Source organism: Schistocerca cancellata, chromosome 2, assembly GCF_023864275.1.
Source record: "Schistocerca cancellata isolate TAMUIC-IGC-003103 chromosome 2, iqSchCanc2.1, whole genome shotgun sequence".
NCBI classification, from domain to species: domain Eukaryota; kingdom Metazoa; phylum Arthropoda; class Insecta; order Orthoptera; family Acrididae; genus Schistocerca; species Schistocerca cancellata.
The window spans coordinates 604,979,855-604,999,196 of NC_064627.1; the positions used below are offsets into that span (position 1 = coordinate 604,979,855).

Sequence of the window (19,342 nt, forward strand, 5' to 3'; positions counted from 1 at the left end):
AGCAGACCTTTTCAATTTGCCACATGCCTCCAAACTCCCTGACACTCCACATGCAGAGCCCAAACAATTCCAGAACACTGTTGTTAACTTTTCCATCAAAATCCTCGGCCCCACAGAAGTTTCGGTTCCACCCAAAGACCTCAGATTTAGCCTTGCACTCAAATTTAATTTGCTTGGCTTATCCAAGACCTATTCGTCTTCTCTCAATCCCTGCAATGGAAACACATCTTTCCCACCAATCCCTCCAACCAAAGGGAAACTAATTCCAACAATAAATCCTGCCTCTCCCAGTTCATACCACCATCTAACTGTGATCCTCTCCCACCCCCATCTGATCACCCCGTGATCACTTTCCATGAATTCCTTACCTCCAACTTGGCTTCACTATCATTCCTCTGATCCCTTCCTAAGAACACCAACTTTTCAGCAGAGGAAAGGAGAGCTATAGACAGTCTCAAAAGAGATCCTGAGCTAATCAGCCTCCATGCAAACAATTCCACCACTGCCGTGATGAATCACAGTGACTAAATGTCAGAAGGCCACTGCCAATTGTGTGAGTTGTTACCTGTCAGAGTGATCCTGTCCCAGAAGTCAAACATAACTTCCAATCCCTCCTTCATGCTTAGGGCCTTCCCAAAACCACTCCTCCCCTAAATTTACAATCCAACAATCCTGGACACCCCATTGTAGCTGGTTACTGTGCCCCCCTGAAAAGATTTTAGTCCTCATAGATCAGCACCTTCAACAAATTGTCTGTAATCTAGCCTCCCATGTCAAAGATACCATCCATTTCCTTCACCGACTCTCCATCATCCACACCCCTTTACCTTCGAGTTCACTACTGGTCACTGTTGATGCCTCTTCCCTGTACACCAACATCCCTCATGTCCATGGTCTTTTTGCAATTGAACAATATCTTTCTTAACATCCTTTTGACTTGAAATCTACTACCTCATTCCTCCTACACTTTACTAAATTTATCCTATCTCCCAACTACTTCTCGTTAGAAAGTAAGGTACACAAACAAATCCATGGCACAGCTGTGGGCACCCGCATGGCATTGCCCTATGCCAACCTGTTTATGGGACATCTAGATGGTGATTTCCCTAAATCACTTTACGCAAATCCCTTTGAAAGGGCATGGCCAATTTCCTTCCCCAGTCTTCCCTAATCTGAGCTTGTGCTCTGTCTCTAATGACCTTGTTGTTGATGGGGTGTTAATCACTAATCTCCTCTCCATCTATAGGACATTTTCCTTGCCTCCCAAAACCCCAAACCCTTGATCTGGTTGAAGTTCATTGATATTCTCATTTCTTCACAAACTCAAAACTTTCTCTCCCATCTGCTTCTCCAAGTCCTCCTGAATCCAATATACCACATTTCCAGGTGTTGAACACCTCCTCTCTGATGGCTCCATTCACATCCTTGTCCACATCAAACCCCCCATTAGTACCTACATTTTGACAGTTGCCATCGCTTCCACAACAAAAAATCCCACCCATATATTCTTGCCATGCAGCAATGGCATAACTGCAGTGACAAGAACACCCTTTCCCAGTATGCTGAAGGTCTCATCAAGGCCTTCACAGACAGGTACTATCCCCAGGACCAAGTCCACAAACAGATTTCTCATACCATTTCCCCCACATTCCCAATCCTCCCATCACCCTCCAAGAGCCAGCTACAAAAGAGTGCTCTCTTCGTCACTCAGTACCACCCCAGACTAAAACATCTGAATTGCATCCTTCATCAGAGTTTTGATTATCTATGATCATGCCCTGAAATGAGGGACATCATACCCAAGAGCCTTTGCACCCCTTCTGAAGTGGTGTTCCGTTAACCACCCGACATCCACAACATCCTTGTCCCTCCCTATGCCACTCACAATCCCAATCCCAATCCCAATCCCTTGCCACAGGGATCAAATCTCTGTCTAAGACCCAGGTGCAAAACCTGTCCAATCCACCCACCCAGCACTTCCTATTCCAGTCCTGTCACAGGATTATCTTAACCCATCAAAGGCCAGGCTGCCTGTCACAGCATCCATGTTTTATACTAGCTCTGCTAACAAGCTCTGCACAGCTTTTTATATTTGTATGACTGCCAACCAGATGTCCACTAGGATGAGTGGCCACTGCCAAACTGTGGCCAAGAACAAACTAGACCACCATGTGTCACAATGGCACACCATGCAGTTGAACAAAACATGCTTGATTCCAATGGTTGCTTTACAACTCAGGCCATCTGGATCTTCCCCTCTCTCACCAGTCTCTCTGAACTACGCAAATGGAAGTTATTCTTACAACACATTCTCCACTCCTGAAATTATTCCTGCCTCAGCCTACAGTAACCTACTGTCCCACACTCTCCAGCTAACAGCTTCTGCCCCCTCATGCTATCCCCGCCTCCTTCTTCACATTCCCTAATCCTGTTTGTATGCTGCTGTTCGTGAATCTTGCCACCTGTTCTTTCCCCCTTCCCTCCTCTTCTCCTATTCCATTCCCCATTTCTGCCCCATCTCCCCCTCCTTTCCCCTCATCCCATCTTGCAACACTGATCCTGGCAGTCTCTAGTCCCTGCACACCCTGTCAGACAGCAATCTTCTCTCTCCCCCCACCCATACCCTACTTTCCCTCCCCCTTCCACATCCTACTCCAGATTGCTATTCACATGACAGTCGCATTCCGGTTGATGCTGCCGGTGGAAGCAGTCATTAAGATATGCTTGCTTGTGTGAATATGTATATGTTTTCTTTGCTGAAGAAGGCTTTGGCTGAAAGCTATAGTCTGTAACAGTCTTTTTGTTGGGCCTGTCTGCAACTCAGCAGGTCATCTTTATGGCTAATAGCAAACTATCCTCTTCCTAATAATAAATGTCTTAAATGTCTAAAAGACAAAGATGTTATCACATAAAAGTCACAGGAAAGTTTAATATTTCTAAGTACGCATTATACAATGTAATTGAATAGATTAAAAATCTACCCACCAAGCTGCAGCAGAACACACACATAAAAGAAGGTTATAAGACAGTGGCTCCTCCTTCAGGCACAAGGTTTGAAGGGCAAGGAAGAGGGTCAAAGGAAAAGGACTGTAGAGGTCTAAAAAAAAGGGGTAGATTTTGGAAAAGTCACCCAGAACTGCAGGTCTGTGGTGACTTACCAGACTGGGTGAGAAGGAAAGACTGATTGTAGGCACTGCACCAGATGACATTTGGAAACCTGAGAGCTTAAAGGTGGAAGACAGGGTAATATGCAAAAGTTAATAAGAGTGAAATGCTAAGTTCACTGTGTGAAACAAGTGGAAGGGGAATGGCGAAAAATAGACAGGTCAGAAAATGAAAGATGTACAAAACTAAAACAGAATGAAGAAACGTGTAGTTACTGTGCAGAAAGGCTGAGACTGAACAAATTAACATAAATTAAGGCCAGGTGGGTGGCGAGAACCAAGGATGTGTTGTTGTGCTAGTTCCCACCTATGGAGTTCTGAGAACCTGGTGTTGCGCGAAGAAACTAGATCACGCATGTGGTGAAATGGGCACCGAGGTCACAATTCTCATGTTGTAGAGAATGATCTGCAATAGGATATTGTGTGTTGCCAGTATACACCCTCTGCCTATGCCTGTTCATCCTAACTGATAATTTGGTGGTAATCATGTCGATATTTGGCCTTTTATATTGGCATGACTACCACCAAATTATCAGTTAGCATGAATGGGCATAGGCAGAGGGTATATACTGGCAAAACACAATACCATGTTGCAAATCATCCTCTACAACATGATAATTGTGACATCAGTGCCTATTTCACCACACGTGCCATCTGGATTCTTCCCCCAGACACCAGTTTCTCAGAACTCTAATGGTGGGAACTAGCGCTCCAACACATCCTTGGTTCTTGCCACCCACCTGGCCTTAATTTACGTTAATTTGTTTGGTCTCAGCCTTTCTTCACAATAACCATACCTTTCTTCACTTTATTTTAGTTTTGTACATCTTTCACTTTCTGACCTGACTGTTTTTTGGCGTCCCCCTTCCACCTCTATCACATACAACACACTTAGTTTTTTTTTTGCTTTTGTTAACTCATGTATGAGGTTTTAGCAGTAACATCTGTCTTGCATATTACCCTACCTTCCACTATTAAGCTCTCAGGTTTTCAAATCTCATCCAGTGCAGCCCCCAACAATTGGTCTTTCCTTATCATCTCATCTGGTAAGTCTCCCCTGACCTGGGGCTCCGGGTGACTTTTCTGAATGCTACCCCTTTTCCTAAACCTCATCAGTCCTTTCACTTTGGCCCTCTTCCTTCTCCTTCAACCCCTCTGCCTGAAGAAGGAGCAGTGCCTTCAAAACTTGCCTAATTATAACACTTTTTATGTATGTGTTCCACCATCACATGGTGTGTAGATTTTTTATCTATCCAATTATCTTCTTCTTCTCCTTGCATTACGGCCTCTGTAGGACCACAGGTAGGCCCTTCATGGAATACATTTCCCTCTTCTTCTCCCAGAACCTCTTCATTCTCTCTCTTCTTCTCTCCCGCTCTTCTTCCGAGATCTTCAGTTTCCGTTTCTCCCGGCGGCTCCACTGGTGACATTCTAATCTTTTCCTGTATTCTTCTCTGTCATTGATCTCCAGCATATTTGTTGGTGTATATTTGTTCCTCCAATTTTCCTTTCCTTCGACTCTGATCCCCAATCTATCCAATTATATTATATTATATTTCGTTGTTATAAGTACTCATAATGTAATTCCATCTACATTGTTATGAAGACAGAACTGTAAAACCATTGTTGGAGGTCAAGGCTGCAAGAATCTATTGTTTTCTCGTGAAAACTACATATTTTTAAAAATTATTTCTTGCAATTATGCCTTGAAAGGTTTGCACCCATGGTCTAGGGGTAGTGTCTTTGGTTAATAATCAAAAAGTTCACAGTTCCAGGTTGAAACCCATCGCCACTTACATTTTGATTAATAATCAGCATTGGTGGCCAAAGACTTCTGACATAAGAAGTTACCCTCATTCTGCCAATGGTCTTGTCAAAGAGGGTGGAGGAGTGGACAGAGACTCAGGGCACTCTCTTGCTCTTGGGGTGGGAAACGGCCCCGAAAGGAGGAAGAATGAGTAATGATCAATGACATGAGGATGGAGAAGGCAACAGAAACAACCACATTAAGACACATTACTATCCACAGGACGTGTGGCCTGTAATTGAAAAAGTGTGATGATGATCTCTCCATTCGCAAAAGATTCTGGAACAGCCCACATTTGGATCTCCAGGAGGGGACTGCCAAGGGGGAAGTGATCATGAGAAAAAGATTGAATAACCAACAAAAGGATGATGTTCTACAAGTTGGGGCATGGAGTGTCGGGAGCTTGAACATGGTAGGGAAGTTAGAAAATCTGAAAAGGGAAATGCAAAGGCTCAATCTAGATATAGTAGGAATCAGTGAAGTGAAATGGAAAGAATACAAGGATGTCTGGTCAGGTGAGTATAGGTTAATATCAACAGCAGCAGAAAATGGCATTATGGGAGTAGAATTCATTATGAATAGGAAGGTAGTGCAGAAAATGTGTTACTGTGAACAGTTCAATGATAGGGTTGTTCTTATCAGAATTGACAGCAAACCAACACTGACAATGACAGTTCAGGTATACATGCCAACGTCGCAAGCTGAAGATGAAGAGAAAGAGAAAGTATATGAGGATATTAAAAGGATAATACAGTATGTAAAGGGAGATGAAAATCTAATATTCATGGGAGATTGGAATGCGGTTGTAGTGCAAGGAGTAGAAGAAAAGGTTACAGGAGAATATGGGCTTCGGACAAGGAATGATAGAGGAGACAGACTAATTGAGTTCTGAAATAAATTTCAGCTAGTAATAGTGGATACTCTGTTCAAGAATCACAAGAGGAGGAGGAATACTTGGAAAAGGCTGGGTGGTATGGAAAGATTTCATTTAGATTACATCATGGTCAGACAAAGATTCCAAAATCAGATACTGGACTGTAAGGCATACCAAGGAGCATATCACAATTTAGTAATGGTGAAGAGTAGGTTGAAGTTTAAGAGATTAGTAAGGAAGAAACATTATGCAAAGAAGTAGCATACAGAAGTAGTAATGAATGACAAGATATGCTTGAAGTTCTCTAAGGATATAGATACAGCAATACGGAATAGCTCAGTAGGCAGTACAGTTGAAGAGGAATGGACATCTCTCAAAAGGGGAATCACAGAAGTTGGAAAGAAAAACATAGGCACAAAGAAGGTAACTGCAAAGAAACCTTGGGTAACTGAAGAAATACTTCAGATGATCAATGAAAAAGAAAGTACAAAACTGTTCAGAGTCATTCAGGAACCCAGAAAAATAAGTTGCTGAGGAATGAAATAAATAGAAAGTGTGGGCCAAATGGGAGCATGAAAAATGTGAAGAAATCGAAAAAGAAATGATTGTCAGAAGGACTGAATCAGCATATAGGAAAATCAAAACAATGTTTGGTGAAATTAAAAGCAAGGATGGTAACATTAAGAGTGCAACAGGAATTCCATTGTTAAATGCAAAAGACAGAATGGATAGGTGGAAAGAACACATTGGAGGTTTCTATTAAGGGGAAGATTTGTCTGATGTGATAGAAGAAGAAATGGGAGTTGATTTAGAAGAGATAGGGGATCCAGCCTTAGAGTTTAAAAGAGCTTTGGAGGACTTAAGATCAAATAAGGCAGAAGGGATAGATGACATCTATCAGAATTTCTAAAATCATTGGGGGAAGTGGCAACAAAACGACTGTTCACATTGGTGTGTAGAATGTATGAGCCTGCGACAAACCATTTGACTTTCAGAAAAATATCATCCACACAATTCAGAAGACTGTAAGAGCTGACAAGTGCAAGAATTATTGCAGAATCAGCTTAACAGCTCATGCATCCAAGTTACTTACAAGAATAATTTCAGAAGAATGGAAAAGAAAATTGAGTGTGTGTTAGATGATGATCAGTTTGGCCTTAGGGAACGTAAAGGCACCAATTCTGAGAAAAATAGGGGTAAGCTTTAGGGAGAAATGAGTAATATACAATATGTACAAGAGCCAAGAGGGAATAATTAGAGTGGATAACCAAGAACGAAGTGCTCAGATTAAGAACAGTGTAAGACAGGGATGTAGTCTTTCACACCTACTGTTCAATCCATACATCGAAGAAGCAATTATGGAAATAAAAGAAAGATTCAGGATTTGAATTAAAATTCAAGATGTCAGGATATCAGTGGTATGATTCGCTGATGACATTGCTATCTTGAGTGAAAGTGAAGAAGAATTACATGATCTACTGAATGGAATGAACAGTCTAATGAGTACAGAATATTGACAGATTAAATCGAAGAAAGATGAAAGTAATGAGAAGTAGCAGAAATGAGAACAGCAAGAAACTTAACATCTGGACTGATGGTCACAAAGTAGATGAAGTTAAAGAATTCTGCTACCTAGGGAGCAAAATAACCTATGGTGGACATAGCAAGAAGGACATCAAAAGCAGACTAGCACTGGTGAAAAGGGCTTTCCTGGCCAAGAGAAGTCTACTAGTATCAAACATAGGCCTTAATTTGAGGAAGAAATTTCTGAGAATGTATGTTTGTAGCACAGCAATGTATGGTAGTGAAACATGGACTGCAGGAAAACTGGAACAGCATCGAAGCATTTGAGATGTGGTGCTACAGACGAATGCAGAAAATTAGATGGAGTAATAAGGTAAGAAATAAGGAGGTTATGTGCAGAATCAGAGAGGAAAGGAATATGTGAAAAACACTGACAAGGAGATGGGATAGGATGATAGGACATCTGTTAAGACATTAGCAAATACATTCCATGGCACTAGACTGAGCTGCAGAGGGTTAAAAACTGTAGAGGAAGACAGAGCCTAGAACACATCCAGCAAATAATTCATGACTTAAGCTGTAAGTGCTACTCTGAGATGAAAAGGTTGGAACAGGAGAGAGTTATGAAATTAAGAAAATGCCATGAGCATCTGTAGAGGCACATTCTTGTTATATTGTTAATTATGATGAAACAAACAGAAGTGCAAAATGAGAAGCACATTACTCTGTTTACAAGGTAATGGCTATTGAGCTTATAATATATTAGTAATTAGATATATATATCAGACAATTTTAGCGACTATATAAAAGGTATGTAAAACAGTAGAAAAATGCCACAAAAATTAAGAAAAATGGTTATACTTACCATGATATCATTCATCTAAGTGTGGGTTTATGTGGTGTTCAGAGGAGTGATGAGTATCCCTATATATTCACACCAAGGAAAGAGTGTCACTAACTTAAATCACAAAATAAGTTATCATACAGAAGAGTGCAAATATTGTGCAGCTCTGTTACTTTATTTGCATGTAGTGAGTCATGCCGAGGAATGATGCCTACAGGATGGGATGGCGATTGCAGTAACTTTGTGAGGGGTAGTAGCTGCACAGAGTGAATATAGGAGTTCCTGTCATCACCAGACTACTTTGGAGAAGTGTATAGTTCTGAGAGAATATATATTTTTGACAAAAATTATGGTTTTGATCAGAGAAATGGAATGTGCTTGAGATTATTCACGTTCATTTTTTGGATTGACTTCTATGAAAAGGCTTGGTGTTGACATTATGAGTTAGATACACACATGTTCCATAGATCATTTCAACAATATATTTTATTGAAATAACATGGAATGAGTCAGTTTACAGGAGATATCTACGTGATTAGTATTAACATTACTGAACACATTATTTTAGTCCTACTCTTGCAACTACACTTAAAACTTTTTTTTTCTACCACTTCTTAAATAAAAATTCATCCAAAGAACTTGAAGAGTTGTCCACGAGAAATAATTTTAGGTTACATTTAGAACTTTCTTTTCTATCTGTCAGAAATTTTATGTTATTGGGAAAACAATCAAAAATTTTTGTTCTGCTTATTGAACTCCTTTCTGAACCACTGACATCATTAATAATGGGTAATAAAATCTATCTTTTCATCTACTGTTGTAGGAATGGGCTTCATTATTCTTATCATAATGTGATGAATTATTTATGATGAATTTCATTAGTGAGCATATATACTGTGATGTTGTATCAAAATGCTTAATTCCTGGCAGAGATACCTACATGATGACCATGAATAAACACCACATATTATTCTTACCACTCATACTTGTGCAATCGATTCTTTCTTTCTAAGTGATGGGTATGCCAGAAAATTACTCCATGGCATTACTGAGGGGAAATACTCATTTTCTTCCAAGACTATCAATCATATGAAGAGCAAAAGTAGCTGAACTTAATTGTTTGAGCAGCTTGGTAATATGTTTCTTCAAGTTCAAATTTCCATCAGTATTTGCACATGAAAATTTCAAACATTCTACCCTATTTACTGACTCCTGCTGGCAAGCTACATTGATTGCTGGTGTGACTCTGTTTGTTGTACAGAACTGAATATAGTGTTTTGTAGTTACTCCGGTCGATGCCTTTCGATCCAGCCAGCAACTCCACAGCAGAGTGCTGCAGGCTGTGTTCCTGCCAGGGCACATGCAACTCAACTGCACAGCACATAATGCCTGTAGCAGCTGCTGTGTTATCTTGTAGTATCACATCCTATGAATGCAATAGCTTGCCTCCATGATCCATGTGACATTATTGTAATTTCCTGGTATTCTTCCACTCAGCAGCTTTATTGAATGCTGCCCAGCCACTTCCCATTCAGTCAGCAATGGAGGACTCTTAGCTAAGGTGCTCCAGGGCAGGATCTGACTGCATAAGTGGACCCTCAAGCAGAGTTCCATTTGTTGGAGCACAGCACACACCAATTTGAGCCTACAGCCTCACATACTGCACTCAAACTGCCAAGTCCTCACAAGTGCTTCGGCCACAGACTATGTCCTTGTATGGATGTTTCCCAGCTATGTCACTGCTATCTGATTTAGGACAGATGGTGTACTTAACTCAGTGGCCATGTTAGCATAGTGGAGCGGCTCACTCATTCCAGAAACTGTCACTGTGTTCGGTACCAACCCCTATCAGACCAGGACAATATTTAGTGGTATTACACCATAAGCTTGCTTGAAGTACTGTGTAATAAAATTCAATTGTTCTTTTGGTTACCTGTGCACATCTGCTCATTGTACGATGCACCTCCCACAACAAGATTCGCTAATGGCAGTGAAATAAAAACTTATTTCCGGTAAGGCTCTCGTTTCAACAGTGGCATCTAGGGTACACTTTTCAGCAATAACTGTTTTGGTTCTGGGACTTCATACCCTATGTCTTTCTGCTCAAGTGGGTAGCCTTCCTCTGTGTGTTTTTGTGCCCCTGCATGGTATTTTTCATGCTTCTGCTCCACATTCAGACATAGACCACTTGTTGTTGGCCATTTACTTTGACTTATTTGCATTTATACATCCCTTGCCACATGGAGTGGCTTTGCGGTTTGAGGCGCCATGTCACGGATTGCGCAGCCCCTCCCGCCAGAGGTTCATGTCCTCCCTCAGGCATGAGTGTATGCGTTGTTCCTAGCATAAGTTAGTTTAAGTCAGTTTAAGTAGTGTGTAAGTCCAGGGACCACTGACCTCAGCAGTTTGGTCCCTTAGGAATTCACACACATTTGAACATTTTTTGTACATCCTTTCCTTATGTTATGTGGCACTTCAGCTAGTTGGTTTCACTATCTGTTGCTTTTGGGCCACAAACAGTCACTGCATCTGCCATGTTTTCAAATTCTTTGTTAATGCAATTTTTTGTGAGAAACACTGCTTTGTGTGCATAGACTGTTATTTACTATTTGGTCTTAGGTTAGAGTGCTCAGCTCTTCAATTGTGAGTTCACAATTTTCATTCTGTCAGGTTCCATGATTATATACCTTTTATTACTTATTTTTCCTTGTTTCTGTCTAGTGGACATGCAAATTCTTTCATTTTTAACAGTGTTTCTCTCACTTAGATGCCTGTGCTGTTAACGTCTCCATTCTGCTTCTATCGCCTTCCTGTAAATACTGAGGACTCTTTCACATGACTGATGACTTGACTCAGTGAGTACATTTTTGGATTTGAGTGGTCTGCATGGACATGGATTACCTAGTGTTCTAGTTGCTATTCCTTTGTGTTTTGGAGGTAACTGTATGTGGTGAAACATCAGATGGATAGTTCATCTGTAAAGGATGGCATTATGAGGCTGTGATTGTAACATGTAAAGCATCTTCAAAGTGACAATGTAAACATAATGTACAGTGGAGAGGACATACAACAGACAGCAGTATGCAGAGTTTTTACGACTCTACCATCCCTCTTAAGACAAACATAACCTACACTGCCTGTGGTCTCCTACTGTGAAAAGACATCTACACTCTTCACCAAAACTAACTATATAAATTAACAATTCTCAACCTGAAGATGATGGTGTGAAACATTGAAACATGCAGTGACAAAACAAACAATTGACTGACAGAAAACAGTTGTATTTGTAATTTCAAATGATCACAGAACACAAGCTTTCACAACCAGTATTTGCATAGTTGTTGATATTTGTTTCAGGGGCATAAGACCATCATCCAAGGTATAATTCTCTGCCTAACATCTCGTCTTCCAATACTGGAGACATCATCAGATGCTTTAATGATACAGAAAACAGTTAAAGACCTGAACAAGCTCAGCAAGCCAAGCTCTTTATATGTATTGTCTTGGTAAGACAGATAACTCAGCAGTAACAAATCAAGTGCCAGAACCGAGAAACCCCAAATTTGTTTCTCTGATGCTGTGGTTTTAGCAAGAGCTATTAATTACTATGCTGGGGTGTACAAAGAGGCCATAGAAATTAGTAATGTCTCCAGAACTGGATGATGAAATGTTATGCAGAGAATTACGTCTGTGTGTGTACTCAGTAATCATGCAGGAAAATCCCTGTGGTGAAGCTGGCTGACATAATTTACCCATTTGTCATGACTGACCCAGCAGCAGAACTCTCATTGATTCAGTTTGTGCTATCATGGGGTTATCTATACAGCAGTTGCTCCACGCCTTTACTCATTTGGTTTACTGTGTGATGGCAGCACCTCTTCAAGTGCAGGACATGTAATCATAGCATCTGCTCCCATTACAGCTCTAAGGTGTGCCTCTGAGCTGCTCTTCCAGCAGCTTGACTGTCCCAACAGCACCTCATCTCCCGGGTGTGCATGACACAGACTTCATCTCCTCTGGAGTGCAAAGATGCCCTGGATTCATGGCCCACCTCCTTCACATAGTTGGGACATTTCCTCCAGGCCTCTGCATTCCCTGTTGATTGTCTTCTGCCCTTCTCCAGCAGTTCAGCCCCCTGCACTAAACCTGCAGGCTCTGGTACCAACACCTCTCCTGCCCCAATGCCTCCCTGGCCCCACCACCTCTTCTTGTTTCAGCACCATCAGTGTCTTCATTGCTGATGCCAGCGTCCTTCAGGTTCCAACACCACCAGCACCATCGCTGCAGGCCCAAGCACCCCTTCTTGTTCCAGCACCATGGGACCAATTGCCTCTTCAGGGTCCAACACCACAAGTGCCCTAATTTCCTTGCCCTCAAGTTGCTAGCCCTCTGTCAGTGCTCCCTCCATCAGACCTCTTGTGTTTCTTGTGCCCTTGGCTCCTGCTTCCTTTGTGACCTCCCCTTCTCATCCAAAGGGGACATCACTCTGTCCTCTATTGACTCCTCTGTTCATCCCTTGTCCCCACAAAAGATGTTGGTTCAGCCACCCTTTCTGCCTATTGCCAACATTCAGCCTGCATCTTCAGAGCCTTGCTTCCTCTCCCGAGCTTCTTCCCTTCAAAGTGTGGGTCACACTCATCTCATGCACATGGCTTCTCTTCCAATAGGCAACACCGTGCCACTCAACATGCCTTTACCTGCACCCTGCTCTGCACAACTCCTTCCTGGTCTTTGGCCCCAGATGTCTCCAGTCATGGTTATCTCTACTGACCTCCAGAGGCTTCTACTCTCCCCACAATGTCCACCTCTTTGGGATTTCAATTTGACTTTCCCAGCACCCCTGTTCTCTGGTCATAGAAGTGTTGCTGCAATCCTGGTGGCATGTTCGGCCTTTTTCCAACAATGATCTTGCGTGATTCCTGTTTCCCAGGTTCACTTCCACCATATCCTCCTCAGGAAAGAGGGAATGTTGTATCCTTGACAGGTACCTCTGTCACCACCATAGACTACACAGCAAGATGGCTCCACCTCCTCCTCCATAGGGAAGAGGGATGTAGCAACTTTGGCTAATGCCTTTCAATCCAGCCACCAACTACACAGCAAAACCTGCAGCAACTGTTGTGGTATCTGATGGTGCCACATCTGCTGGAAACAGCACTAATTCACATCTGTGAGCCACAAGACATTATCATGATTTCCTGGTACTTTTCCACTGGACAGGTCTAAAGGACACCACTCAGTCACTTGCCAGTCACCAGTCAGTCAACATCGTGAGTTTACAACTATGCTGCCTTGAGCCAGGAGCCAACTGCACTAACAGTTCCACAGTCAGAGTTCGATTTGTTGGAGCACAGTGCACACCAGTTGGAGCCTACAGCCTCATATAATGTATCCAAAACATCGAGTCTTCAAGAGTGCTTCAACCATGGACTACGCTCATGTACAGATATTTCTGGGCTACATCAGTGCTACCAAATTTAGCACAGCCAGTATGCTCAACTTAGTGGCTACATTAGCATAATGGTGCAGTTCGTACATTCAAAAAACTGTCACTGGTGAAACCTCATCACACCAGGACAATCTTTAGTATTAATACTTCATAAACTGTTCCATGTAATAATTGCTTGAGGTACAGTGTAATGAAGTCCTATTGTTCTTTTGGCTACCTGAGTACATCTAGTCATTGTAGCATGCACCTCCCACAATGGGATTCAACAGTTTTCCCAAAATTTATGGAGACTCCATTTACAGAGAACCATTTAATAATTCTTTGAAAAAACAGCATTAACATATCTTTGGTTGCTGTCTTTCTGATGTGATTTATTATAACACTATTATCATCTGGAAAGAGTGTCATTTTTACATGATAAATATTAAGTGGAAGGTCATTCACAAATGTAACAAAAAGAAGTTTTAATTATTTAGCACAATGTTTTGCCATCTGTTTGTTGAGTATGATTCAAGCCAGTTGTTTGTAAACCCATCCCATGAAACCTCGGTTTTTCTAAGAGATAACTTAATCCATACAATTAAACATCTTTGAAAGATCACATAAACCACCAACTGGTGACATTTTATTATTTATGGCTTGTAATATTTGATGAGTAAATGATATGAAAAAAGTTAGATGTTATGCAGTTCATGATGTATATGTGTATGTACAATGTACAGGATATAATTATAAAAGGTCTTTGTACACTATTCAAGAGTGAAGTCACTTGTATAATTTAAAGATACAGAATTATGATCAGAAAATGGAAAAATTGTCACATCATGATTCTTCTGCAGTCTTAAAATTGATACAAGTATTGTCTAGACACTCTTGTTCTCATGTGGGCCTAATTTTCACTTATTACAATATCATAATGTACCCATCTATTGTCTCAATACACTTAACAGTTTGTTCAGTTTTTCTAAAACTACACTGAGTATTATAGAAAAATAACTTTATGCTCTGTTGGAACTACACCATAAATTTTCAATCTATTCTAGAGTTGTGTTTTAATTTTTAAACACGTGATGCATGCTAAAGGAAAATTTAATGCAGACATTCAACTTTGAATCTGAAGTAAGATACTTGTAGGTTAGAGTTTACTGTCTTGTGGATGTCAGGGTCATTACCCTTGAGGCTCTTGAATAACTCTTGCTTGGTCAGGCAAGGATGGGGGTGAAAATTAGCTGTAGCATTTCTCAGGGAACCAGCATTGTCGTCGTCTTGAATGAGCTAAGAAAACTAAGCAAATAGAAAATCTGCACTCATCCAGAATGTTCTTCTGAATACTAAAATGAGTTTCTAAATATTCTCCTATTTGCCATGGTATGGCCATGTCTTCCCTAAACTTGTGAACTCATTTACCCTGACAGCTGAAAGAAAACTCTTATTCGTGGTGTAGCTTTCCATTTCTCATAAATCCAAATCATTGCTAAAGTCAAAAGAATACCACCTACAATCGACTGGAGATTTAATCCCAAACATTTCAGTTGATAGTCTTATACTTACCCATCTATATTGTTGGACATGTGAATATGCAGTGAATGTGACTACAGCTACTAGAATTATTAAACTAATCACAACTTTGTCGAAATTAGTATCAACAAAGTTTTTTCATGGTATCACATTAAATATAGATAAGTATGGTCCCTGAAGCATATTAAAACAATTCATGGTTGCTACGCAACTAACTGCATGTGGCATTTCCTCTGAGTTTCAGTAGTCATGTTAAATTTTAAGTTTAGTAAAAATAAAATAAAAAGTAATGCAAAACGTACACATTACTTTATGAACAAATGCAACAGTTCAGTTTAAACTACAGCTTTTTTGGCCACATCACAGAACTGTCAGTTTACTGTAATGACTTTTATATCATTGTGTTTAACATACCATACAGGAAAAGAACCGTCCAGATCTTTGTGAAAAAGTTGATCACGCATTTTCTCATATGTGACAATACGGATGCCAGAGTACACTACATGTCTGTAGATAGCTGGTGTTACTCCTTGCCACAGTTTCAAAAAGCCCTCTTCTCGAACAATTCCAACACCAGTTTGCAGCATTCCCCTGTAAGGGCCCTTAAAATTACAAGAAAGGGTAATAGTTATCTTCTGATTGTAACATGAAGTGATATTGAGACATGAAAACATCATGACACAGAACATACTGCACTGACAGGGGGAAACTAACAAGGGAAAGAAAGACATATTAAGCACCACGAATGTTTTGACATAAGGGCTTCCTTTGTTAAAAGAGATTTTGTTACAAGAGGGCAACTTTTATAAAAAATACTAAGCCTTTGGTGTACAGTAGACTATCTCGTACAAGTAGTTAACAACATCATGTCTCTTCATTCACAATCAAACAGCATTCATTTACTTCACTACTTGGGTATTCCTTCCTACTTGTATGACATATGATTAATATGTCAGCTGATTAAAGCTTTATTATTAGACTGATGATGACAACAATGATTACAATCATAAGAGTTATGACAGTAGTAGTTGTTTGCTAGGCATATGGTCCCTAGTTTCTGCACTTAAATATTTACACTGAATGGTGTAAAAACACATATACATACATTAATATACATTTCAAAAGTATCACAAGGATAATTTTCTAAAAATATTATAAAACAGAACTAATAGAAAAAGAAAAGACATTAAAATACTGTAAGTAGCAAAAAATACATAAAGACAACAAGTTATCTATGACAAATTATAGCTATAATAATGCAGAGATGGAACTAACATCTTACACCTCACACATCAGAGGGAGAGGGAGAGGGAGAGGGAGAGGGGGAGAGGGAGTGGGAGAGGGGGAGAGGGGGAGAGGGAGTGGGAGAGGGGGAGAGGGAGTGGGAGAGGGGGAGAGGGAGTGGGAGAGGGGGAGAGGGGGAGAGGGGGAGAGGGGGAGAGGGGGAGAGGGGGAGAGGGGGAGAGGGGGAGAGGGGGAGAGGGGGAGAGGGGGAGAGGGGGAGAGGGGGAGAGGGGGAGAGGGGGAGAGGGGGAGATGGTGGAATACAGTATAGGACTGTTGATATTTTTAAGAATATTGATATTTAAAAATATATCATTATCGAGAAAAAACATCATATATTGATGGAAAAAATATCAACATATCAGCCCATAACAGTATTGGCTTCACATTGTAAATATACTGAAAGTTTTAGACCTGTGTGTTTAAGTATTGATTTACCTAAAAACAAAGATGATGTGACTTACCAAACGAAAGCGCTGGCACGTCGATAGACACACAAACAAACACAAACATACACACAAAATTCTAGCTTTCGCAGCCAACGGTTGCCTCGTCAGGGAAGAGGGAAGGAGAGGGAAAGACAAAAGGATTTGGGTTTTAAGGGAGAGGGTAAGGAGTCATTCCAATCCCGGGAGCGGAAAGACTTACCTCAGGGGGAAAAAAGGACGGGTATACACTCGCACACACACACACATATCCATCCACACATATACAGACACAAGCAGATATATACAGAGGCAAAGAGTTTGGGTAGAGATGTCAGTCGAGGTGGAAGTGCAGAGGCAAAGATGTTGTTGAATGACAGGTGAGGTATGAGTGGCGGCAACTTGAAATTAGCGGAGATTGAGGCCTGGTGGATAACGGGAAGAGAGGATATATTGAAGAGCCAGTTCCCATCTCCGGAGTTCGGATAGGTTGGTGTTAGTGGGAAGTATCCAGATAACCCGGACGGCGTAACACTGTGCCAAGATGTGCTGGCCGTGCACCAAGGCATGTTTAGCCACAGGGTGATCCTCTTTACCAACAAACACTGTCTGCCTGTGTCCATTCATGTGAATGGACAGTTTGTTGCTGGTCATTCCCACATAGAATGCGTCACAGTGTAGGCAGGTCAGTTGGTAGATCACGTGGGTGCTTTCACACGTGGCTCTGCCTTTGATCGTGTACACCTTCCAGGTTACAGGACTGGAGTAGGTGGTGGTGGGAGGGTGCATGGGACAGGTTTTACACCAGGGGCGGTTACAAGAGTAGGAGCTAGAGGGTAGGGAAGGTGGTTTGGGTATTTCATAGGGATGAACTAACTAACTAACTAACTAGGGATGAACTCCCACTTGCAGCTCCACTCCCTCCAAAACCTCAAAATTCCAATCAACACAATCTGGTACCACAACACCCTAATTCAGTAGTTAACCTTTCCTCCAAACCTCTCTCCCAATCCGAAACCTCTGTCCTATCCAAAGGCCTCACCTTCAGCCCACTCCCAAATTCAACCAAACAGCCCTCGTCAAAGATTTACTGTCCCACACTCGTACTCTCTGCTGGAAGTACCACTTTGCCACGAAGAAAAATGATGATCCTAATCCTACCCCTAATGATCCAACTCCCCAAGACACTATCCAAATTGAACCCTGCCTGGAACAGTTTCGTCCTCCGTCACAGCGGGACCCACCTCCTCTTCCTCAAAATCACCCTCTCCAAACCTTCCAGGAATTTCTGACTTCCAGCCTTGCCTCTCAATCCTTCTTAAAAAACCTTAATCCTACTCCCAACATCACCACTGCTGAAACCCAGGCTATCCGTGATCTGAAGGCTGACCGGTCCATCGTCATTCTTCCGGCAGACAAGGGTTCCACGACCGTGGTACTTGATCGTCAGGAGTATGTGGCTGAGGGACTGTGTCAGCTTTCAGACAACACCACTTACAAAGTTTGCCAAGGTAATCCCACTCCTGATGTCCAGGCAGAGCTTCAAGGAATCCTCAGAACCTTAGGCCCCCTACAAAACCTTTCACCTGACTCCATCAACCTCCTGACCCCACCGACACCCCGCACCCCTACCTTCTACCTCCTTCCTAAAATTCACAAACCCAATCATCCTGGCCGCCCCATTGTAGCTGGTTACCAAGCCCCCACAGAACGCATCTCTGCCTACGTAGATCAACACCTTCAACCCATTACATGCAGTCTCCCATCCTTCATCAAAGACCAACCACTTTCTCGAACCCCTGGAATCCTTACCCAATCCGTTACCCCCGAAAACCATCCTTGTAACCATTGATGCCACTTCCTTATACACAAATATCTTGCACGTCCAGGGCCTCGCTGCGATGGAGCACTTCCTTTCACGCCGATCACCTGCCACCCTACCTAAAACCTCTTTCCTCATTACCTTAGCCAGCTTCATCCTGACCCACAACTTCTTCACTTTTGAAGACCAGACACACCAACAATTAAAGGGAACAGCCATGGGTACCAGGATGGCCCCTTCGTACGCCAACCTATTCATGGGTCACTTAGAGGAAGCCTTCTTGGTTACCCAGGCCTGCCAACCCAAAGTTTGGTACAGATTTATTGATGACATCTTCATGATCTGGACTCACAGTGAAGAAGAACTCCAGAATTTCCTCTCCAACCTCAACTCCTTTGGTTCCATCAGATTCACCTGGTCCTACTCCAAATCCCATGCCACTTTCCTTGATGTTGACCTCCACCAGTCCAATGGCCAGCTTCACATGTCCGTCCACATCAAACCCACCAACAAGCAACAGTACCCCCATTATGACAGCTGCCACCCATTCCACATCAAACAGTCCCTTCCCTACAGCCTAGGTCTTCTTGGCAAACGAATCTGCTCCAGTCCGGAATCCCTAAACCATTAC

The 19,342-nt window shown here is 41.8% G+C and overlaps 1 protein-coding gene across 1 annotated transcript in view; it reads right to left on the reverse strand.

Annotated features, from left to right (window-relative positions):
• The window catches only part of LOC126162256 (mitochondrial uncoupling protein 4), a 427,706-nt gene that overhangs the window by 157,478 nt on the left and 250,886 nt on the right, over positions 1-19,342 (reverse strand). The window contains exon 4 of the mRNA XM_049918647.1: positions 15,595-15,782. Coding sequence (XP_049774604.1) covers positions 15,595-15,782 — 188 coding nt within the window. The remainder of the gene's footprint in view (positions 1-15,594; positions 15,783-19,342) is intronic.